The sequence below is a fragment of the Tamandua tetradactyla genome, chromosome 11, assembly GCF_023851605.1.
Source record: "Tamandua tetradactyla isolate mTamTet1 chromosome 11, mTamTet1.pri, whole genome shotgun sequence".
Lineage (NCBI taxonomy): Eukaryota > Metazoa > Chordata > Mammalia > Pilosa > Myrmecophagidae > Tamandua > Tamandua tetradactyla.
In genome coordinates, this window is record NC_135337.1 from 51,658,033 (window position 1) to 51,683,656 (window position 25,624).

General features: G+C 35.9%; 1 protein-coding gene across 4 annotated transcripts in view; it reads left to right on the forward strand.

Annotated features, from left to right (window-relative positions):
• Window positions 1–15,375, forward strand: part of LRRIQ3 (leucine rich repeats and IQ motif containing 3) — a 178,130-nt gene extending 162,755 nt beyond the window's left edge. For all 4 annotated transcript variants that reach the window (XM_077120619.1, XM_077120616.1, XM_077120618.1 and 1 more), the window contains 2 exons: window positions 6,101–6,827; window positions 14,919–15,375. In XM_077120619.1, coding sequence (XP_076976734.1) covers window positions 6,101–6,827; window positions 14,919–15,075 — 884 coding nt within the window. In that variant the 3' untranslated portion in view covers window positions 15,076–15,375. The remainder of the gene's footprint in view (window positions 1–6,100; window positions 6,828–14,918) is intronic.
• Window positions 15,376–25,624: the final 10,249 nt, after the last annotated feature.

Below are 25,624 nucleotides of genomic sequence, written 5' to 3' on the forward strand. Positions count from 1 at the left end.
TAGTATACATAGCAGGTATACTTGAAAGTGATATGCATTATGCAATTATAGGGTATAGTGTTCTATAAACATCAATTAAGTGAATGTGGTTTATAGTCTTGGTGAGATAATCTATGCCATTACTGGTACTTTTGACTAGTTCTATCAATTGCTAAGAAAGATTTAATATATCCTACTGTGATTATCGTATATTAAAGGTCGTTACTTCTGTGCTTTAAATTTTTTACCCTTTATTAGAGAAGTTTTTGGATTTATGGAACAATCACACATAAATTACAGGATTCCGAGATACCACCCCACCAACAACAACTTCCATTGGTGTAAAGCATTTGTTACAATTGGTGATAGCACACACTGCTGTTAACTAGTGTCCATAGTTTCACTTAGGTTGCACTGTGTAGTGTAGTTCCATGGATTTTTTTAAAATGTATTCTGTTAAATATATCCATTCTAACATTTCCCCTTTTAATTGCCTTCTGATAAATATTTCAGTGCTGTTAATTACATTCACAATGTTATGCCACCAGCACCACTATCCAGTACCAAAATATTTCCATCATTCCAAACAGGAACCCTATACATTTTATGCATTAACTTCCCATGCTCTATTCCCACCCTGACCTTCGGTAGCCTATAGTCTAGATTCTGATGCTATGGGTTTACTTATTCTAATTGTTTCAAAACAGTGAGATCATACAATAATTGTCCTTTTTGTCTGGCTTAGTTCACTCAAAAGGATGTCTTCAAAGTTCATCCATGTTGTCAAATGTATCAGTGCTTCATTCCTTTTTATGGCAGAATAATATTCCATTATATGTATTTATATATATATATGTGTGTGTGTGTGTGTGTGTGTGTGTATACCATATTGTATTCATCCATTCATCAGTTGATGGGCGCTTGAGATGTTGCCATCTTTTTAAAAATTATTCCAATCAATCAAAACCTTTTAAGGGAGAAGTGATGATTTCAGTCAAAACAGAGAACAATAATTACTCACCCTAGAGAAGGTGGATTTGGCTGCCATAATGGACAGCAAACTCACACTAGCAGCCAAAATAATCTGACTTGCAGAGACTTATTTCATTAGCTAGTAGATCATGGGGTACCTAGAAGTAAAATAGATGACAGTCAACTTAATCTGTTGTTTCCTCTTCTTTCTCCCATAACTTGGAAAATTTAATTTTCCCGCTACACAAAACAGGAGCTTTTACTAATACAAATTTAAACAGACTCTGCTTAAGAATCAACTCAATTGTTATCTTCTTTAGACTATTTTTTTCTGACAGCCGCCTACCCTGATATATACAGGGTCTTTTTAAAATGGTTCCACGGTTGCTTGTATATACTTCTATCTTAAGTTTTGTCATAATACTTTAAAGTTATCTGTTTTAGACATTTACCTGTCTTACTAGACTATAAGATTCTGTAGCTTCAGAATATTATTTATTTTTGAAGACCCTTATTCATAGTAGGTAATCACATATTTGCTAGGGAAGTCACAGACACATGCTCAGAGGCCATATTTCAGCCCCTTTCTACCCACACCTCCTGTTCTATTGTACAATGATGCTTTACTCTGTTTTGATCCTACAACCCGGACATGATGTTAGGTCTAATGAAGAGGCCCTACCAAACCTTAAACCTGGAAACTGAGAATAAGCAATCCCAGATGCTTATCAGAGCACGAATTCTCAGTGGCAGGGTACTCTCAAACAGCACAGATATGTCTTTTCCCTCTGATCCAAAGTGGAGTTTGTTGAGCTGCCATCTACTGATTCTGAACCGAGCAGTTTGGCCTCTCTGAGAAAATGTTCATGGTAGGAGCTCTTCCTTGGGTCTTAGGGATGCTTTATGCTACCTATTAAGTAGACATTTGCTGAAAGTTTCTGTTGTGCCTTTGCCTGAATGCCCATGATGCATCGTGTAGTAGCAACTGGCCCCACAGTTTTCATTCACCTAAGTCAAATTAAACTTTTTACTCATAAAACTGTAATCAGAGGAGCTGACTTTATTTTTGTCATCTCTAGTCTTGTTACTCAATAACAATACCCAGGTATTACCCTACAACTAATTCATGTCTTGACCAGAGCATAATAAATGTGGTTTGAAGTTGCCCAAGGTTATATCGGGTAAGTAAACAAGGGTAAAATCATGCACAATTTTGTAAGCCATGGCAAGAAGGTTTGATTTTATCATAGTGGCATATATAAGCCATAGACCTTTAAGGACACTTTTAAGAGATCACTCTGGCTTGATAACTGTGTGACAATTAACTGCTTTTGTGTTAGAAAACACAGAGACTACTTAAGATATCATTAGAATAGTCAGAGTAGGAGTTGGTAGAGGCCTGCATTAGACTGGTGGCAGGGAGATGGCAAGAGATTGATGAATTTGAATTACACTTTGGAGGTAAAATCAATAGTAATTACCAATAAAATTGATGGTAATAGACTAAGTTATTGGGTATCATTTACTGAGATAGGAGGGGCTTATTTTAGATGGAATGGATTTCTGATAGTAAATGAGAAATTGGTTTTGAATCTGCCATGCTTGGAAATGTCTATAAGACTTCCAAGAGGAGATCAATCAGTATATAAATTTTTATTTAAAGCCATGAGAATGATTCAATTAAGTAGAGAGAACAGAGAGAGATGGAAATAGGACCTAGTGCCAGCCCTCAAGAATTCCACATTAAGAGAGTTGGTGGAAAAAGAATGGCCAGCAAACAAAACTAAGAAAAAGCAACCAGAAAAGTAGAAGGAAGTTCAGGAGAATTTGGTTTTACTGAATTGGGGGTGGAGTGGGTGGAAATATAAGTGTCCAAGAAGGAGAAATGATCACTGCTTGTTAAATGTCATTGAGAGTTCAAGTAAGATTAGAACAAAAAAATTGTTCTTTTGAATTTATCACCATAGAAGCCTCTGGTGGGAACAGGTTCAACATCTTGGTGTGACTATTAGAGGGGAATCTATATATGTTAGTTGAAAATTAAATCAAAGATGAAGAAATAGAAGCTAACTTTATGAATAATATTTAAATTTGAGCAGAAAAAACAGAATGGTAGTCAGAGGGCAATAAAGGCCAAGGAAATGTAGTGGTGATTGTCATCATGGTAGTGGTGGTATCATGGTTTTAAGATGGGAGATGCTAGAATAGGTTTAAACACTAATGGGAATGATGCAGTAGAGAAAGAGTGATGAAGGAGAGAGTCAAGATAATTGCAGTAGGAAAAGTTGAAGAGGAGGATCCAAAGAACATGTGAAGAATTTGACCCCTGCTGAAAGAAGGAATGCTTCCTTCATTGTAGAAGAAGGGTAGAAGGAAAAGAAACATGACCCTTCAGAAGAGTTAGTAAATTTGGTTACAGAACTATGCGGATACTTCCATTGGTTGGCTTTTATTTTAAACCATTAAAAATGAGACATATTAAAAGCCTTGAAACAAAATATGCTTGCCAGAAATGTCCTTCTACATGTTCTGTACTTCACTGTATGGTAGATATTGAGGGATGTGATCAAAGTGCTGTGTTATGTTTCCCCCACTCAGTTCTAAATCATGTGGCTATTTTAACATTATGCAACTGATGGCAGTAAAGAGATAAGATATGCCTTTGCTTTTATTCTACTGAAAAAATAATAACTAGCATATACAGCTTACTCTTTATCAGGCACTTTTCTAATACTATTATTATACAGCACATTTTTCAGGTATTTTACATTTTATTAATTTATTTATTCCTATAAATTGAGATTATTTCTACATTATAGTGAAGAAACTGAGGCCAAGACACTTAAAATACTTGCCCAGACCACACTGTAAGTGGTAGAATTAGGATTTCAAACCAGTCAAGCTGGCTTCAAATTTTAGGCTTTTGATTACTATGCAGGGGATATTGTTCTTGAGCAATTAGTTAATTAATTCACCCCTTCAATCTTCTACTCATTCATTTAAAAAATATACTTATTGTATAGCTATTATTTAATCCCATCTACCCACCTCTTCACCTCCATACCAAATACTAGGTGAGGAACTAGGAATGCAGGATGATCCCTACTCTTAAAGTACTTGTATCTAGTTTGGTACTATAGCTAAAAACTACTAAGTAGAGTTTTAATATAAGGAGCATGTGGTCACTTCCATAAGGAAAGAATTGATATAGAGCTCAGAACAAAATCAGTTCTTATTTAAGGAATAAAGAATGGCAACATATGAAGAGACCTTCAATAATGGATAGACATGAGCTGGTATATATAGGGAAAACAGTATACTGAGAAAAACATAGCATAGTAAATATACAAAGATGATATGTTGTTGTAGCTGTATAGGGTATAAAATTAAGCTCTTTTCCTATAATATAGAACCTAGGCTAAAAATTGAAACTATCTTTGATCCTATAATTGAAAAACCATGAAGATTTCATTTTACTCTGTTTGTATGGAAGTACATAACATGATTAACATCCTATTTTAAGAAGAGAAATCTTATATTCAGTGAGTGAAGTCTTGAAGCAGAGATTCTGAAAGGAAGGAAGGAAATTAGAAGACTTTTATGAGAGTGCTAAAGGGATTATTTTCACCTATCCAAAGAGAGACATCTCAATAATCAACCACAAATAAGTGTAGTTATTATACGCAATAAGGTACAGCCTCTGTCCTCAAAAAGCTTTGTTTCACTAAGGAGGTAAGATTTATATACATTAAAACCTTCAGGAACAAATATATTTATACTGGTAAATTATTGATGTTGTGTTTTCTGTCCTTGTTCTCTTAGCCTTGCCAGATTTCCCAGACCAAGGTTTACACATAAAATCAATTTATACAAAAAAGAACCTTTACGTCCTAGGCAGTTGCCCACAGACTGATTTCTGTCTACCCTAACTCTGAAACTCTGGCTTTTGTCGATCTCCCGTGCTTTATTTTGGACTCTTAACACTTACTTCTCACCACTTTGCCTTGGTATCCTGGTGGATTGTCTTTTTTTATTTACTAGACTTGATTCCCTATTTAGCCCTATATTCTGCTTACTTACCTAATGTTGACACTCATGTGGCTTCAGTGAAAATCCCATCTATTCACTTCTTTGCTGTGGTTCCTGCCTGAACCACAGGCCCTGCCATTCTTCATGACCACTTTGTGTTCTATAAAATCCCCACCGTCAAATTTGGCATTTGATATATAATGGCATTAAAGGAATGTACAGTTAGAGGAGATAAAATCTTTGTAGACTAGAGTTATCAGGAATATAATTTTCATAGAGAGTATCAGTCAAACATGGGATACTGAATTCATCAATAGATTCTTCAAGAAATATATATGTGAGTAACAATGTGATTCAAGTCATTATATTAGCTTGGCTATGGTAACAAATTGATCCAGAAATACGTATTGAGTCAAACATAATTGCCATTCATTTCTGACTTCCATAAAAAGCCAAGGTAGTTAAGCCCGGTCACTAAGTAGCTTTTCAAGCAGTGATCCAGGGAGACAGGCTTCTTCTACCTTGTAATTCCACCATCTTTTAGGCTTCATCTTAATTTCAGTGCAACCAAGGGAAGAAAGAAGAGAGCACAGACAAGGCACATTTGTTTCCAAAGCCTTGAACCAAAAATAACATATATCACTTCTGTTCACACACCACTGGAGAAAGCCTAGTCATATGCTATTGCAAAAGAGGCTGAGAGATTTAGTTTCCCTATGTATTCAAAGAAGAAAGCAATTTTGATGGTGGCTATTAGTTTCTACTAGAGTTAAAAAAAAAAAGTGTTAAAATTAATTAAAAGTCCTTTGCAAAGATGAGATCATAACTATATGCAAAAATAATGCGTATGAATTAAGTACTAGGTATGAGATAAGATGTTATTGAGTCAGAGCAAGTTAAATTGTGAGAGATAATGCAGGGATTCTAGGAATCAAATTCAGTGCATCTCTACCAAATCACCATTAAATCACAGACTGGAAAGGAACATCAGATGAGAAAAAAATCTTCAAGTCAACAAGTTATTATCAGTTTTATTAAGGCAAATTTCTAAACATTTAGGCATAAATATAAGCTGTTCTTATCTCTTGTATAATGCATATTTGTTTTCTGTATGATGTAGGTCAGAGGAAATCTGAAGATGAAATTGACGTTGAAGAAATGGATACCAGTTTTAGGATATCAGGTTTCAAAGTACCTGTACAAACTTCAAGTCCACTGACATATGCTGCAGTATTGAAAAAGCAAAAGAAAGGTCCTTTTCCTACATATGCCCAGCTATTGTCTGTCATTCATCAAAAACCAATCATTAAAAGGCACACACTGTTGGAGAGGAATGTAAGAAAAGATTTTTTTGCAACACACAGAACTGGTATAAAACTCCAAACACTTCGTGATATTGATATATATTACACAGAACAAAAGAAGCAAGAAAGCCATAAAAAAAAAGTAACATCTGTAGCTCAGGCACAAGTTGCCAAAGGAAAAGTTAAACAAACTGTTCAAGAATCTTTAAATAATAAAAAATATGCTGCACAAAAACTAATTGAAAAAGATAAAAAGACAATTCAGGGTGGTTTACAGCAACTTTGTCAAGACAGATTAAACTACATAGAAAAAGTTAGACAGAGGAGAGCTCTCTTTTTAGAAGAAAAAAAAAGAAAGGCTGCAGGTCGTTTATTAATTCAAGACTTAAATAATGAGCGCAATCTTTTAATCCAAGGAATGATCAAAATTAACAGATGGAAGTGGAATACAGCTATTTTAAAAGAGAAAAAACAGATTGTTCAGCAAAAACGAGAAGCAGAAAAATATCAAAAGGAATTACTTAAACAAACAAAGGAAATATGGTAAGTACAGTTTTTATCTGATAGAAGCTTTAAAATTAATTACATGTGATATTGCATACTAAATGTTAAGATCAAATACACAGTATTTTGGTTATAATGTTATATTAGTTTGCTAAAGCTGCTGGGATGCAGTATGCCAGAAATGGAATGGTTTTTACAAAGGGAATTTATTATGTTACAAGTTTACAGTTCTAAGGCCAGAAAAATGTCCAAACTGATGCCAGTGGTTTCCTCTCTGGGTCTGTAGGCTTTCACTTAGCAACTCCAGGACGTAACTGTGGGTTCTGGCTTGCTTAGCATCTCATGGGAAGGCACATGGCAATATCTGCTGGGCTTTACTCATGTCTAGGCTTCTGCTTTCTCTGTTGGCACTCCAAGGATCTCCAAACGTCCATGTCTCTGTCAGTTCTGAAGCAACAGTTCTCCAAGCATCTGAACCTGAGGTTTCTCCAAAGTGTTCCCCCTTTTAAAAGACTCTAGTAAAGTAATCAAGCCCCACCTTGAATGGGTGGGGTTACATCTCCATCTACTCAAAAGGACACACCTAAAATTTGGTTTGTCACATCTCCATGGAAGTAATCTAACCAAAAGTTCACACCCACAACCGGGTGTTTCACTGCTCCATGGAAACAATCCAATCAAAGTTTCCCACCCTAAACAATAGGTTTGGCCCCACAGGATTAAAATATGGCTTTTCTGGGGATACATAATAATTTCAAACCAGCTCAAATGTGATATGTTCAAGTTTGGAAAATGGCAACCAAAGGTGAAAAAAGACAATTTATGTACTGATATGTTACCATAGATTAGCAACAAAACAATGTTATCTTCCACCATCCAACTTATTCAATTAAACCTTCCTCTTCTTAAGGTTGTTCTTTTTTAGTTAATGGCATTTTCATCAACCTTTTGACTTAAGTGTTGGAAATATCAGTCTTTTACATCTCATCTCCCTCATGTCTAACATATAATATAGTCCCCTGTTCTATTCATTTTACTTCTACATAGAATCACAAAGCTGATCCTTCCTTTTCAATCCCACTTATTCAGACTCTCATAATCACTCACCCTATCTTTCCAACTAAGATCTCCATCTCTATTCTCCATCCTTTCTTTAACCCATTGTCAATTCTCTGGCTTATAAAACTGAACTGTTTTTTTAAAATAAAATCCTGATCATTTCATTTCCTGCTTAAATATATTAATAGCTTGCAGTAGTCCACTACACAAAATAGAATCTCCTCTGAATGGCATTTCACTTTCTTATTCTGTTATTTCTAGATTCATCTCACACTAACTTTTCTGCATAACACATCCCTCTTCCCCTAAAAGCACTGCCTCTTTGCTCTAGACAGACCAAATTATTCACCGCTTTCCCTGACTTTGCCCTTTCTTATCCCAATGGCTTTATTGATACCACTCCTGTTTTCTTCAAATTATGCTCTGTGAGAGTGATGCCTCAGTAAATCCTGGAAGGATTTGAACAGTGAATAAAAAAGGATTTGCAAAGTTCTGTTGGGGAAATGGTAAGAAAGGGGTAGAATTCAACTTCCCCAAGTGGAGAATTCTTGATATTCTCACAAGCAGTGGGGACAACCAAAGCAATAGGCTGAGCCCCCAATCTTGGGGCTTGTTCATATGAAACTTAACCCTACAAAGGATAGGTCAAGCCTACTTCAAACTAGGCCTAAGGGTCACCCCCAAGAGAATCTCTTTTGTTGCTCAGATGTGGCGTCTCTCTGTCTCTCAGCCAACATGACAAGCAAACTCACTGCCTTCCCACCTCGATGTGGGACATAACTCCCAGGGGTGTAGACCTTCCTGCCAACGTGGGACAGAAATTCTAGAATGAGCTGAGACTCAGCATCAAGGGATTGAGAAAACCTTCTCGACCAAAAGGGGGAAGAACGAAATGAGACAAAATGAAGTGTCAATGGCTGAGAGATTCCAAACAGAGTCGCGAGATTATCCTGGAGGTTATTCTTATGCATTAAATAGATACCACCTTTTTAGTTAAGGCATAGCAGAGAGGCTGGAGGGAACTGCTGGAAAATGTAGAGCTGTGTTCCAGTAGCCATGTTTCTTGAAGAGGATTGTATAATGATATAGCTTTAGGCAATGTGACTGTGTAATTGTGAAAACCTTGTGTCTGATGCTTCTTTTATCTGTCTTATGGACAGATGAGTAAAACATATGGATTAAAAATAAATAAATAATAGGAGGAACAAATGTTAAAATAAATTTAGTAGATTGAAATGCTAGTGATCAACATAAGGGAAGGTAAGGGGTATGGTATGTTTGAATTTTTTTCTGTTTTCTTTTTATTTATTTTTCTGAATTGATGCAAATGTTCTAAGAAATGATCATGATGATGAATATACAACTATGTGACAAAAAATAATGTTCATATTGTACATTGAATGGTTTTATTAATTTTTTTAATTATGCTTTGTGAGGGACTACAAGTCTATGTTATTGTTCACATATTATTACACAACTAAGCCTCTCTGTTACTGTGCAAACTTGAATGACTTTGGGTATTCAAAATGGTGAGGGGTGGGTGCTTTTATGTCGAGGAAAAGATATTCCATTCTCCTGGAGACACAGCTAGGTCCTGCTGCTTGGCTGGGTGTGGTTGGGTTTCACCCATTTTTGCCCCCATCATGCAGCACACAAACTGCCAACCACTGGCAAAATCTTATTATCCATTCTATCGTAACCAACTAAAATGTCACCTCTACTTTTAAACTCTTCCAATTACCCTTTCAATCTGAATTATTCCTTTTCATTTGGAAGTGTTCCCGTGGCACTTTAAACTTCAATTCTGGAAGTTATCACAAGAAGAACTTTGTTATGTTTAGCTTGTGAGATCCTTTACAATTTACTTTGGGCCTTTTTCTACTTCAGCTCATAGTATAGTACTTAGTTAAAAATACTTAATCAGTAATATTTATTGAAGAAAATAGGTACAAATATCAGTTTTAAAATAGTAATCATTCCATATAAGCTCATTTAAATCATACAATAGCCTTATCAGGAGAAAAATTTCTTTTTATATATTTATATTTAATAATTAAGCCATTGGAATGAGGAATAATGCATGCTTTTCTGTATTTACATATTGGGGCAATAAGACTACCAGAGTTAAATAAAAACACAAGCTATAATAAAGAACTATCAAAAGAAAGAATGAAAACTTCTAGTTAAAAGATCAGATAATAAATAAGTGAGAAAAATCTAGGAAAGCTTCAAAAAGAAGGCTGAACTAAATACCAAAGTGTTTAATTAATTTCAATTATCTTCTGTCCCATATACAAAGATGAATAAGATATTCTTGATCCTCTAAGAACCCCCAGTCCAGTGGCAGTGATGAGCATGCATTACAACAAGTACAAGTAGAAAAAGCACAATTGTTTATAAGAATTCAGAGAAGTAGAGAGATGGGCTGAGAGCATTGTAGGCAGGTAGTATAAGCAAAACTGGGAAGTTTAAAATAGGGAAAAGAGGAGTGAGAGAATATTATTCTAGCTATAGAAGGAGGCTTTTGAAGGAGAGTAGATGAAGATGTGCTTACTTGAGAAAAATGAGATAAAATTGGATTGGAGAGGGCTTTTAAGTCTCAGTGGACAATCATACGGTAAAGATGATTAGAAATTCTACCACTGAGGAATGTTAATTGTTTAACATGTATTTTACCACAGAAACTTCTTTCTAAGAAAGAGTTCAGAAAAAACAATATTCCTCAGAATGCACTTTGATCAAATCTGTCTCAAACAAATGTGAAAATTATAAAATTGTTCCATGATGATGGTTTCTCAATTTTAAATTAAACTTAGGAGATAGGAGCTCTGAAAATTAATATTGACTCATAGAATATCTTTACCTACTGCTAGTAAATTTAAACTTCATTAGTTGTCAAAAGGTATTTTTAAAGTAAAACTATGACTCATACAACTATAAAATGAAAACATGTCACGCTTTTTAATTAGTTACTTTTAATGAGGGAACCAATAAGATGTTTCAGAGGTTCAAATGAAAATTCAAAGAGCAGGCATATATAGGCAATCAAGAATGCTGAAATAAATTTACAAATAGATGCAAAATTAGTCAATATCCATAGGCCAGTAATACACAGGCCAATGTAACTCCACTGGACAAAATTCATTTACATTTCTGTGGAAAAGCAGCAGTTGCATTTCTCATCGTTTTCCTCAACTTACAGAGTAAAGTAAAATACTCAGAGATTGAAATACCCAGACAATGAATTGTGCATAGATGACAGGACAACTAGTAACCCTTTTTTTTTCCCCTTTTCAAACCCTTTTATATTAGAGCGAAGCTTATCAACTAATTTCAATTACACAGAAATACTTAGAGATCCTTACAGCTGTCTCATTTAAATTCTTAAATGTGTCCATAAAATATAGTTTATACTAGAAAAGACTTTAAAATAATAAGAAGGATTATTTCATAGTTATGAGCAATTGTTAAGCTGAGGTACTTTACATAATATCATCAGTATATAATATCGTCATTATATACTTCATGTGTATGTGTGTGTCTGTGTAATTTTTGGAAATTTTTAATAGTTTATTTTAAATATATTTTGGAAAAGGGAATTAAAGCTAGTCTAGTACATCAAAATACAAATCTAGTACAAGAGAATGTTAGAAAATTTTAATTAGCTTAGTTTTATCACAGCAAACTGAATGTCCAGCTATTATTAATTTTGGAGAGGATACAAAGTCAAGGAGCTTCCTAATGGATCTTAACTAAATTATCTTCTAAGCTGCTGCAAAGATATTCCTCTTGAAAACGCGCATGAATAAAGCAATATTTTGGCTATGCTAGTGGCATGTACAAAAAAGCATTATTGACATTACTAAAAATGCTTTAAAATATAGAGTAAGTTTCAACATGCAGAAAGGAGCTCAAAAAATGAAGTCTGTCTAGAGAAATCAGAAGTTTTTTTATTCCATTAATTGTTGAGTTGTTGGTTCTTCAGTTATGTATTAATCACTTAACCTAAAAGTATTATAACGAATCTCATTAACTAGTCCTTACTGAGAATAGAGGTTGCTGATCCTACTAATGAGGAATGATGAACAGAAGAAGGAGAAACCATAAAGCCCCAGTTTAGGTATTTGATAAAATACCCAGAGGGACTCCTAATGTCCTCTAAGCATGGATTAAAGAGTCTTTCAAATGAAAGAATCTCTTTATCAGACAAAAGCTGTTTTTCAGTGTCTCAAAATATTCTTCACTATACTCTTAGAAAGTGATGATACTGCTCAGGGTAGAACAGCAGAGTTCCATTTTGAAGTTGAATATCATGTAATATGGAAGTTATGACACATTAGGTGTTATTCAATTACATCACCTTCCTCTTGACCTTAACTTGGTCAATGATTGACCTCCTGCACCACCCTTTTCATTTACTGTGGTTTTTGTAACCTGATTTATAAGGCTTTTCTCCATCCAACTTCTACCATAATCACAGTTAACAACCAAATTCTTAAGAACAATCCTCTCAACTGCCTAATATCAATGTTTTGAACCTCAACATTATTCCTAACTTGAATAAACTCATTTCCAAAGCCATAGAAAGACCTGTCATTACCTGGCACTGTCCCCACCTCTTGATTCTTAAATTCTTGTATACTTATTTATGGCTAAAACTCTTCTTTTTACTTTCACCACACTTATTCTTCAAATGTTTTGTGATACGCATCCTCAGATAACCTTCCTTATAAACTTTTTTTTTCTTGTATAAGCTCCAGTTTCTTTAACTCAACAATTCTTTTTTCTATTTGGCTCAATGTCTCAGAAAATCTTTCCTTTCAATGCCTCTGCCATGCTTACCAACCGATGTACCTTGACACCTTGGTACCTTGGTACTAACTTGGTACAATGCAACTATCTATCTTCACTTACAATATTCAGGGGAAAATAGCATTAAGAAATCACCAGTTGGTAGATATATGCCAATATTAATTTAATTTTATGTCTCCATCTTTAGTTATTCCCTCAGTTGCTCTTTCTCCCATTACCCACAAAAGTGATTTCAAACCTTCACCAAACTGTAGTACTTTGTATCCAAATACTACCACTGGCTCCTCCTCATCAAGTGATCTTATTTAATTCTCATAGAAATTTTAGGCCTTCAAGCTTAATTATTTCAACTAACTATATCCATATCTATAAACTTATACATGTCTACAGTCATTCTCACTTCCTTTTCCATTGTCTCAGGATTAGTTTCCATTTTCCTGGTGAAAGCTAATAGTACCTCTACTTATTCTTTTAGTAATCCTCGAAATTAAGTAATGCAAGGCCTCTGTGTTAGGCAGAATTATGGTTCCAAATAAGGTCCTACATCCTAGTCCCTAGACTATGAATATGATGAGATACCACACCTGTGAATAGGTTATGTTACATGACAAAAGGGACTTTGAGGATGCAATTAAGGGTATAATAAATCAGCCTTAAAAGAAATTATTCTGAATTACCCAGGTGGGTCCAGTGTAATCACATGAACCTTTAAAAGCAGAGGCAGAAGAGTAAGTCAGAGAGATTTAATATATGAGAAGGATTCTATATGATATTGCTGACTTGAAGATGAAGGTGGCCACAGTGAAAGTTGAGAAGGAAATGAATTCTGTCAATAACCAGAGAGCTTAGAAAAGGACCCCCAAGTCTTTGATGAAGCCTTGTGATAACCTAAGCAGAAAACCCAGTCGAACCACTCTGTGCTCAGACTTCTATACCATGATAACATAATAGTTGTTTTAAGTCAGTAGGTTCATGATTATTTGGTACACAGTAATAGGAAACTAACACAGACTCCAATTTTGTTCTTCTTTTTCCAAGATTGTTCCAGTTATTCAAGGAACTTTCATTTCCATATAAATTAAATTTAAAAAAGCAAGTCATTTAAATTTAATGAAGTAAATATAAATTTAAATTTAATATAAATTAAAAATAAATTTAAATGTGAATCACTACTAAAGAGGCTCTTGGGATATTAATTGGGGTTGCATTGAATCTATAGAGCAATTTGGGAAAAATGATATCTTAAGAATATCATCTTCCAAACCTTGAGCATGGTATTGCTCTCCATTTACTTAAGCCTTCTTTACTTTCAGCAATGTTTTATCACTTTCAGATTAGGCCTTATATGACTTTTGTTAAGTTTATGGCAAAGTATTTTATTTGGCCTAAGCCTGTTTCTCTAGCCTTATCTGGTCCTCTACTCTCTCCCAGAACTGCATGACCCAAGAAATTAGTGTGTTGTCAATTTCCAGAGGATTTCTGCTTTTGTTTTAACTGTTTGGCCACATTAAATGTCCCCCACCCCTCATTTTCAACCTGAAAACACTCAAATTTCAAGAATCAGTTTAAGGGTTATTTCAACACAGAATCCTTTCTTGTTCTGCCTTACTATGTTCTCCAGGTTATAGTTACCAATTTTTCTGCATTCCTCATGCTAAGCTGTTACATAATGCTTTTATTATGGTACTGTAATACATTAAATTATATCATTTATATATTCATATGACTTTCTTTCACTTGACTTTCTATAAGCTTCTTTAGTTACAGATCATGTCATATTTATCTTGATGTTTCCAGCAATTAGGGATAGTGCTAAGATTATAATACATAATTTTTGAATGAATGCATGGGGATGAATGAATGAATTCTCCTAAGATCATGGCATTTCTCATATTTGGCAGAACAACCTGTACACCTTTCTCTAAATTAGAATCTGAGGATAAGCTTGGACTTAATGAGATTTAAGTAGAAGTTATGCAAATCATAATATAGATATGCTGTTTTACATACCTCGTTGAGATTGTGAGTCAGGGTTTGTGAGAATTTTCAATTCCAACCAATAGAAATATTAGAAATATTAATCCAATATAAATATTATTAAATTGCATAATAAAATTATATGCAGTAAATGAAGTTCTATCTCTTTCCCTTCTTTTTATGTCTACGTTAAAGACATCTAAATATCATCAGCAATCTGACTGCTGTGATTTTAATCATTTAAAACTATCTCATTCTTTACCCTTTCTTTTTCTCTCTTAGGGCTCAAGAAATAAATAAAAGACATTGTGAAGAAAAATTTGTTAATGATATGATTGCCCTTCAAAATGCCTATGAAAGATTTCAAGATGCTAAAACAAACATTGCAATCGTGAAAACAAATTTTGCCTCTAATATTCTCAGCAGAAAGAAAAAGTGAACCAAGGCCAGATCAAGACCTATGATCATCTTGCATATGGCCATTAATTTTCTCGGAAGAACTTTGAAATAATACTTTAAAAGAAGGAATACTCCATGCTACAAGAGGGATTTGTATGTAAATCTTCTAAAAATGTAAATAATAATTAAAATGTTTCTCTTATTAATCAGAATGTAACTTAAACCAGCAAGTTGACTTGGCATCCCCCCCACCGAATGATCCTGTATATCCAGATGGCCAACGGACAACTAAAACTGATTTCATTTATTTCAGGCAATAAATGAATAAAGGCATTGCTAATATTCTCTTTCAGATACTTTCTGAATATAGCAATTCATAAACTATTTTCAGTTTCTCTGGCAACTGCAGTGTAGTGATTTCTCTCCCAGCTGTCTACTTTTATTAAGACGCTATGTACTTTGATTAGTTTCATTACTTGCTGTACTAGTCAGGGTTCTCCAGAGAAACAAAATGACAGAATGAGCTGGATAGCTATCTATTTATCTATCTATCACATATAAATATATATGATTTATTATAAGGAATTGTCTTGAACAACCATGGGGGTTGGCATATCTGAACTCTGTAGGGAGGCTGGAAGCTATAAACTCTGGCAAAGGTAATGCTGAAGTCCTTAGTTCAAAATTCCCAGGGAAATCTACTTGGCTGGAATTTCTAGCAAGAGCCAATACTGAAGTTGGGTCAGAAATTCTATTTTCTGACTTCAGAATAACTCAGTTCTAGCTTTTTAGGTATCCAACCGATTGAATGAAAAGACTACCTACATTACTGAGGCAAAGGCTTTCATTAATTGTGGATGCAACCAACTGGTTGTATATGCACTTGGCTAATTATTTATGCTAATACCATCAACAAATACCTTTACAGTAACAAGCAGGCCAGTTGCTTGACCAAAAAACTGGACACCTTAACCTAGTCAAGTTGATACGTGAAATTAACCATCAAAGTCAAACCCTTGGCACTTTACACCCATTTACATCTCCTTAAACCATAGTTAATCTCCAAATAAAGAAAATAACATAGTCATGTGTTCTAGTTTGCTAGCTGCCGGAATGTAACACACCAGAGACGGATTGGCTTTTAATAAAAGGGGATTTATTTTGCTGGTTCTTCAGAGGAAAGACAGCTAACTTTCCACTGAGGTTCTTTCTTACGTGGAAGGCACAGGATGGTCTCTACTGGTCTCTCCAGGCCCCTGGGTTCCAACAACTTTCCTCAGGGTGACTTCTTTCTGCATCCCCAAAGGCCTGGGCTGAGCTGCAAGTGCTGAGATGAGGAATGCTGAGCTGCTTAGCTGTGCTACGTTGCTATCTCTCGTTTAAGCACCAGCCAATTAAGTCAAATGTCATCCACTGCAGCAGACACACTTCCTAGCCGACTGCAGATGTAATTAGCAACAGATGAGGTTCACGTACCATTGGCTTGTGTCTGCAGCAACAGAACTAGCTATGCTCACCTGGCCAAGTTGACAACTGAATCTAACACATGTCCACCCCTTGTCAACTTGGCAACTTCAAGCATCACCTTAAACAGATGCAAGAAATTCTGTTCTTGCTGTGGACCTGTGAATCTCAAAACAAGTTGTCTGGTGCCAAGATGCAAAGGAGGATATTCACAGGATATAGAGTGTCATTTCCATTGGGAGAAATTGGAAGAAACACAGATGTAAAACCTGCAGCACAAGTGCCGTGGAATTTCAAGTCTGAGAGTCATTCATCCTTGGGCTGTAGAAAGTGGCAGTCCCACCCCTTCCAAGGGCCTATGCAGTGGCCCGCCTCTTTCCAAATCAACCTCGGGGAAAATCGAGGAGACCACCTCTGGGCTCCACTCTCTCCAAGCATCAGGGCCACCCCTGGGCTCTCTGCCATTTCTGGGGCGCACGCTCAACCCCTCCACATGGTGGCAGCCAGGCTCTCCCAGTCCCCCAAGGAGCGTGCTATGCCTTTTCCAAGGCCCGAGGCTGCACAACTCTTCCACTGCAATGAGAGGGGAGACTCATCCTCGCTCTTCAGGGTAAACTCACCCTCTCCATGTATATGGGTGGGTCCACTCTCCTGGCCAAGGTTTCTTGGCTTCAGACCCGAGCTTCCATGGTTCTTACTCTGCAAACTCCAATTTTTCCCTTTTGTGTCCTCCTTTGCCAAGATTGGCAGTGGTTCCATTTACACCAACAGTCTCTTCAAGCCCTCCAGGACTTCTCCATCAATCTCTTCACAGTTCCTCCAAAGTCTTCCCCTTAGCCATCCAAAACACAGTTCCAACAGATCTGGCATTTGCAAAATGCAGCAGCACCCCATTCTCTGGTACCAACTCTGTTCTAGTTAGCTAGCTGCCGGAATGCAACACACCAGAGACGGATTGGCTTTTAATAAAAGGGGATTTATTTTGTTGGTTCTTCAGAGGAAAGGCAGCTAACTTTCCACGGAGGTTCTTTCTTACATGGAAGGCACAGGATGGTCTCTGCTGGTCTTCTCTCCAGGCCCCTGGGTTCCAACAACTTTCCTCAGGGTGACTTTTTTCTGCATCTCCAAAAGCCTGGGCTGAGCTGCAAGTGCTGAGATGAGGAATGCTGAGCTGCTTAGCTGTGCTACGTTGCTATCTCTCATTTAAGCACCAGCCAATTAAGTCAAACGTCATTCATTGCAGCAGACACGCCTCCTAGCCGACTGCAGATGTAATTAGCCACAGATGAGGTTCACGTACCATTGGCTTGTGTCCGCAGCAACAGAACTAGGTATGCTCACCTGGCCAAGTTGACAACTGAATCTAACTAACACATCATGTTACCTCCTAACTTCATACAATTGTCCTTCATACAATCAAAAACACACTAAGCTTTTCCCCAGGAAAGGATTCAAGTCTTTGGGTAATATTCATTCATCCTTGTTATCCTGTAGTGTATACTCTAAATTAATGTAATTTATGTTATATGATAAGTGGATTATAGAGGGAAGAAAACAAAGGTATATATCAAATTAAATGTTATGCCCCTGAAAAACATGTTCTTAATATTTATAAATTTCTGTGGTATGAAGCTATTTAAATAGGACCTTATTAAGATATTATTTTTAGTTAAGCTGTGACCAACTGAATCAGGATGTTTTATTAATCCTATTACTAGATTAAGACTTAAAGAGAAGAGCATGGGGAGAAGCCACATGGAGGGAAGAAACCAGAGGAATCCAGAGGAGAAAGAAGACATCACTATGTGCAGCGGCCCCAGAGCACTGCAGTCTTCGGGGAGAGAGCATTGTCTTGCTCTTATTAATTTTGGGCTTCTCTTAGTCTCAAACCATGAGCCAAGCAATTCCTGTTATTAAGTCAACCCATTTCAGTGGTATCTGTTATTGAAGACAATAAACGAAGACCACATACACACACACACATACACATGTGCACATGCACACAGACATACTCATTACAAAATAAGGAAGAAATACTCATAAAAGTACAGTCCTTGTTTCTGTAACTGGCCACATGGTCATGGCTGGTATTTATAACTACTTTCTCATACAGACCCTCTGTATTAGTTTGTTAAGCTGCCAGGATGCAATATACCAGTCATTCCATTTTAATAAGTTGCAAGTTTACAGTTACAGTGCCAAGCAAATGTCCAAACTAAGGCACCGACAAGAGATTACCTTCACTCAGGAAGAGCTAATGTTATCTGGAACACCTCTGTCAGCTGGTAAGTCATGTGACTGGCATCTGCTATTCCCTTGCTCCTGGGCTCCATTGCTTTCAACCTGTGTTTCCTGTGGGATTTCTCATTCGGCATCTGTGGGTCTTCACTTAGCTCATCTAGGACACAACTCCGGGTTCTGGCTTGCTTAGAATCTCATGGGAGGACACATGGCTATGTCTGCTGGGCTTTGCATCTCCAAATATCTGGGTCTCATGTTGGCTCTGTCACCTCTGAAGCAACTGTTCTCCAAGCAACTGCATCTGCATTTCCAAACATCTGTGTCTGTGTCTGCTCTAAGATTTCTTCAAAATGGTTTTCCTTTTAAAGGGCTACACTAAAGTAATCAAGACCCATCTCCATCTAATCAAAAGGTCACACGCACAATTGGGTGTGTCACATCACCATGAATATAATGCAATCAACAGTTTCCACCCTCCTGTAGTGAATCATGATTACCAGAAACCTCTGCCCCACACAAGATCGAATCAGGTTTAAAACATGGCTTATCTGGGGTACATAATAGTTTCAAACTGGCATACCCTGAATTCTGTCTCTAAAAATTATAAAAATCATGCAGTTCTCTGGTAGTGTAGCATACCTCCTCCTAGTTCATATCTTGTACTTCATCTTTCTAGACTTGTTGTAACTTCAGGTAAGTAATAGGTTTAGAAGCACAAGAGATTCCAGTACAGGTTCATCTGGCAAAGCCCTGCTGTTCTCCTCAGAAGGAGATGGAGGGGCTCCTTTTGCTCGGGGGAAGCCATTATAGGTTTAGCCAGCTAAGAAGGCTCAGTAAAATTTAAGGTCCCCACCTTTAACATGATCTGCCTATACATCCCCATTCCAATTTTCAGGATCCCATTCTTTCTCAATCAATATCCTTATATTAAAAAATAAACATCCTGCAAGATTGGGAATTCAATTTGTGTTGTAATTCTGCTACTTGTACTATAGAGTCTATACTTGATTTTCAGATATCTTGACTGTGTGACTACAAGAGATAAGAATTTCTTTCAAGGTTCATAAAGAAATTTTCTTGTCATTTTGTGTGGTGCTTTTGAAGCCCTTAGCTCGTTTTCTTTCACCATTTTATCCAGCATATTTAGGAAAAAAACAATCATTGTTACTATACTCATTAGACTGACAAAAATATTCTAAACTATCAAATATACTTTCACCCAGAGCCTTTCCTCTTACAAATATTTTGGTAGAAGTATTTTTATTGCATATCTTTATTGCCAAATCATGCCATGAACTATTAGTTCCCTTTTTAATATTGAATCACTAGTGCCTTTAAATGTAATTGTATTAAATAATTAATTCCAAAAACCCCAGAACCAATTCAGCAAGCTCATATTTAAGATTCTGTCACTCTTGGTACTAAACTCTCTATTATGTTGTGCACCAGAGAAATAGAACAAACAAATATATTATTTTAAGGAATTGGCTCATGCAACCATGGAGCCTGTCAAGACCAAACTCTGTAGGGCAGGTTGCAAGCTGGAAATTCTGAGAAAGGTGATATTGAAGTCCATAGTCCTAATTCCCCAGGAAAAATTGGCTGGCTGGAAATTCTAGCATGAGCCAGTGCTAAAGGTGAGGGAGAAATTATTTTTCTTACCTCTGAAACCTTCAGATCCTACTTTTAAGATACCTAACTGATCAGATAAACAGACTACCCTCATTAATGAGAGCAGTCTCCTTTATTGATTGTAGATGCAGACAACTGAAATAGATGCAAATCCTATCTACAAATACCCTCACAGTATTAAGCAGACCACAGTGTTTGAGAAAGTATATGGACACTGCATCCTAGCCAAGTTGACAAATGAATTAACCATCAAAGCTACTTTCATATATTTGTATTTCCTATTTATTTTGTTAAAAAGTTGAGTTTCTTTCATTCAAAATAAAGATTTTCCTCATTATATCAGTGATTCATGTTCATTATAAATTCAGAAAATATAAAATATAGGAAGAAATTTAAACATTCTCATAATCCTTCTAACTGGAGATTGTAAGATTTTTATATATTTTCTTTCAACCTGTTTGCCTTTTTTGCATGTTTGTGTATGTGCTTGAGCATATATATACTTGAGCACTTATGTAACTGAGAGCATAAAGCAGTAAAAATAGCATTTATTAAATTTAAGTCTTTAACACATATTCATGGCAGAAAATTTTAAAATATAGAACATTAAAAAGATACTAAGATCCTTTATAAAATAAGTCATTTTCAATAATGTTCTCATTTGTTAAGAAAAATGCATTTAATTCCAAATATGACATTGCTTATTTAATACAATGTACCTAATGCCTTTCAAAACTTCTCCTTAATACACATAAGTTGTATGTACAAGTTGTTAAAAATGTGTTCCTTTTTAAAATTCTCTAATTTTATTAATTTATGGTAAATTTCCAAGAATTACATATTTTACAACAGTAATTATTCAGCTGTGCTTCTGAGTCTGACTGCTAACAAATATTAGAAGTATTTTCTTAATTTTCTGTAAAATAATAGCCGTTTCTTTAAATCCATTTAAATCCAGCTCTCATTTTGCTGTTGGTGTAACCCAGGGAGTCAGCAAATTTTTTCTGTAAGCATAGATACTGTTACAAGCTTTGTGGAATATACAATCTCTGCTGCAACTGTTCAACTCTGCTGTGGCAGTACAAACGCACCTATACAAAACATATAAACAAAATGAATGTGTCTATGTCGTAATAAAACTTTATTTACAAAAACAAGCAGCAGGCTGGATTTGGTCTGAAGGACATAGTTTGCTGACCCCTGGCATTGATATTTGGGCTTGCATTTTTTTTACAATTTATACATGCAAAGGTTTTAGATTCTGTCTTGTAAACTAAGATAAATCTTAAAACACAACACATTTCTCAAATAAATAAATACTTTCAACCCTCTGTTCTAGTTTGCTAGCTGCCAGAATGCAACACACCAGAGAAGGATTGGCTTTCAATAAAAGGGAATTTATTTATTAACATATAGTTCTTCAGAGGAAAAGCAGCTTTCAACTGGGTTTCTTTCTTACATAGGAAGGCACAGGACGATCGCTGCTGGCCTTCTCTCCAGGCCTCTGGGTTCCAACAACTTTCCCTGGGGTGATTCCTCTCTGCATGTCCAAAGGCCTGAGCTGAGCTGTGAGTGCTGAGATGAGGTATGCTGAGCTGCTTGGGCTGTGCTATATTGAGCTCTCTCATTTAAGTACCAGCCAATTAAATCAAACATCATTCATTGCAGCAAGCACACCTCCTAGCCAACTTCAGATGTAATGAGCAACAGATGAGGTTCACATGCCATCAGCTCATGTCCATAGCAATATAACTAGGGACCTCCACCTGGCCATATTGACACCTGAATCTAACTACCACACCCTCCTTATGCTAATCAAGCTACTTAAAATGGTGTGATGAAAATAAATGTGTTTACCCACATGAATAATACTGAACCATTTCAAAATAAGTCACCATAAAATATATATAAATATGAGAACAAAGTCAATTTGAAAGTACCAATTTCAGAGGTTAATAGCAAAGGTTAATGGGAAGAAATAAAAAAGTAGACTAGACTAAAAAAATAGGCAATCGAAAAAAATAGGGGCTTAGAGCCAAAGAGATGGTATACTATGACCTCCTTCTTCTTTGAATAGTGAGATATTGATAAAAGAAAATGTTCCTTTCATTTCTTTATAGCGTGTCCTTGGAGAAGCCATGGCCACTTCAGTCCTGAAGCGGCATCCAGAAATTGCAGCAGCAATCTCACCTTAGAGGGAAACTGAAACAGGTTAATCATCAGCATTCTCTTCTTTCTTTCTTTGAAATAAGGGTAAATCTGTATTTTATGTCTGATGCTCAACCTACTAGTTTGAATGGTGTGATAATAGTGTGCAATGGGTAGGAGGGCAGGCTTTGGAATCAGAAAGACCTGAGTTTGAATCCTCTGCCATCTTACTAATTGGGTGATTTAGAGAACATTGTGTATAATAATGTATGTAAGGCATTTGGCACACTACTGTGTGGTAATGAAACTGTGTACAAAGGTAGTAGAGCTTTCAAGATCTTTTGAGAAATTATTTCCTGGAAATTCAACTGGTAGATATTTGATAACTTTTGCATCATATTGCACTTTTAAGGAAATGTTTTCTTAAAGTTACAAGTTTATATAGCAACAGTAATGTGTTGTGTAATTGCTGAAGATAATAAGACCCATACATATTCATTGGAGGGAGGGTGCGGACAACAGCAAGAGAAAGGGGGTCATTACACAAATATTGTCAATCAATCATGAAAGGAAAAGCTTAGACAATTCCCAGACAAAAGTTTTCTGACTACTATTTGACCATTTATTATTTACTATCAAATCTCAGTGTTTATAACTTCCCCACAGAATTGATCACTCAGGTCAAAATCTCTACCTGAGGTAAAATTTATTTTTTCTAGAAGATGTTTTTGTCAGTCTTTAAAAATCTACTTTCCATGGTCTTCAGAAACATCTGAGATTGGTTCCACTTTTGGGTAGAATGTAGAAGTCATAGTCTCTCTTAACAATTACACAAAAATGGATAAAATCTATCCATTTAACTGTCCTATCTATCTACCTATCTATCTCTACCTATATACCAAATCCATCTGTATGGCAATTGGAGAGCTGTAGATGCAAACAAAATCTAAAGCAGCTATAATCTTGAGAGGGAGGAGCCCTTCCTAGATGAGCAGAAAAAACAAATATAGACGTGGGTGAACTAAGATTTGGGCCCATCAGATGGATTTTCCTGAGTTGATTTATAATTTATAAACTTATAGTTTTATAATGTATAAATATTGCTTGGACTGATGTGATGAATTAGAATCTGTAGAAACCCAGGTTCAGTATTCCTCACTGAATCTCTCCAGTAGAATTTCTGCTGAGCTTGCTGTGATATAGAAAGTCAGAAAGCTATGCTGGGAAGTTGAGAGAGAGAGATCTTTGTAATCTCTCAGTGCTTAGTTTCCTGAGTCCTGCTAAAGGGAGGCATTAGAAATCTATACATAGCTGATATCACCCTCAAAACACATTAAACCTCAGGTAAACAGAAACCCACTAAAGTTGCAATGGAAACTGTGCTGGTTTGAAACTGTTGTGTACCCCAGAAAAGCTATGTTCTTTAATCCTCATTCAGCATTGCTGGGTGGGATCCTTTTCTATTGTTTCCATGGACATGTGACCCACCAAATTGTGGGTGGTACCTTTTGATTAAGTAGTTTCCGTGGAAACCATATCTCCACCCATTCAAGGTGGTGTTGCTTACTGGACCCCTTTAAGAAGGAACCATTTTGGAAAGCACCAACAGAGCCCCCACACAGCCAGAGACCTTTGGAGATGCTGAAAGAAAACACCCCTGGGGAATCCTATGAAACCAGAAGCCAGTAGAGAAAGGTAGCAACATTGCCATGTGCCTTCCCAGATGAGAGAGAAACTCCCACTGTCATCAGCCCTTTTTTGGAGTTAAGATATCTTTCTCTGGATGCCTTAGTTTGGACATTTCTATGGCCTTAGAACTATAAACTTACAGCTTAATAAATTCCTTTTTTAAAAGCCATTCCATTTCTGGTATATTGCATTCCAGCAGTTTTAGCAAACTAAAACAGATCCAGCTCAACCACTGGTGGAAGAGAAGTGATCAGTGCCTTACTTTAACAACCTGGAAGGACTTGCCCTCTCAAAGGGAAAACAAGTTGTACTCCATCTCTGTTAGGGAAATCACAGACATCTCAAACCTTATCTACCCCACCTACCTTCTGGGGAAATCACAGACACATGGAAGTTGAGGACAAATTAGAGCACACAGAGGAAAATGAGATAATAAAAGAGACATTTTAGATTTTCTCACCAGAGCTAATTTAAGATAAAAGAAGATTGTTGAGAAATGGGGGACTCCTGACAATTATCTGTTTCATATTTGTCTTACAAATAATGACTGAATTATGTAAGGTTTAAATGTCACTGTTGTTAATCCCCTCTATTGCTTTGAACTTCAGTATTTTTAGAATGCTTATCTCTAAAATCAACATAAAGTTCTTTTCAATTAAATGGAAAAAGTAAAATGTGTATTGTTCATTAATTTATTTCCCTACATTTACTCTTTTTTGATAGCTCATTTTCAGAGGATTCTTAGAACTCTGTTGCACTTTTGCAAAGAATAACATTTGCTGTCAATGCAAATTTTTAGATTCAAGTAGTATGATTTTTTATTTATATCGCAGCACCTATAGATACAGATCTCACAAACATGCATACACAGACACACATTAGAACATGTCTAAAGAACAATTCCAGATCTTCACTAGACTCCTCTCTTTAGAAGAGCTACCCTCTTCCTTGATTTGTTTCCAGTATTTATCTTTTACTAGTATAATTCTACCTATCACCCAAATAAAATGGATTATCTATGGTTTCTTGAAAGCACCATAATTTTCCTGCTTCCTTCTTTGACTCCAGTCCTCCCAGATAGAATATTGCATATCACAAATATCACCTAATTTTTCAAGATACTGAGCACCCCAACCATATAGCTCATGAAAATTTGACTAATCCTTACATCTAGATGTATTCTACATCTTATTCTGAACCACTAGCACTTTAAAATATCTTTCCATCATAACAGCAATATGTTTTTTGAAAATTAGAAATTACGTTAAAATTTTTTTAATTTTCTTTGAAAATATAACAACAAACAAACAAAAACATTAACATATGATCATTCCATTCTACATATATTATCAGTAATTCACAATATCATCACACAGTTGCATATTCATCATTTCTTAGAACATTTGCATCAATTC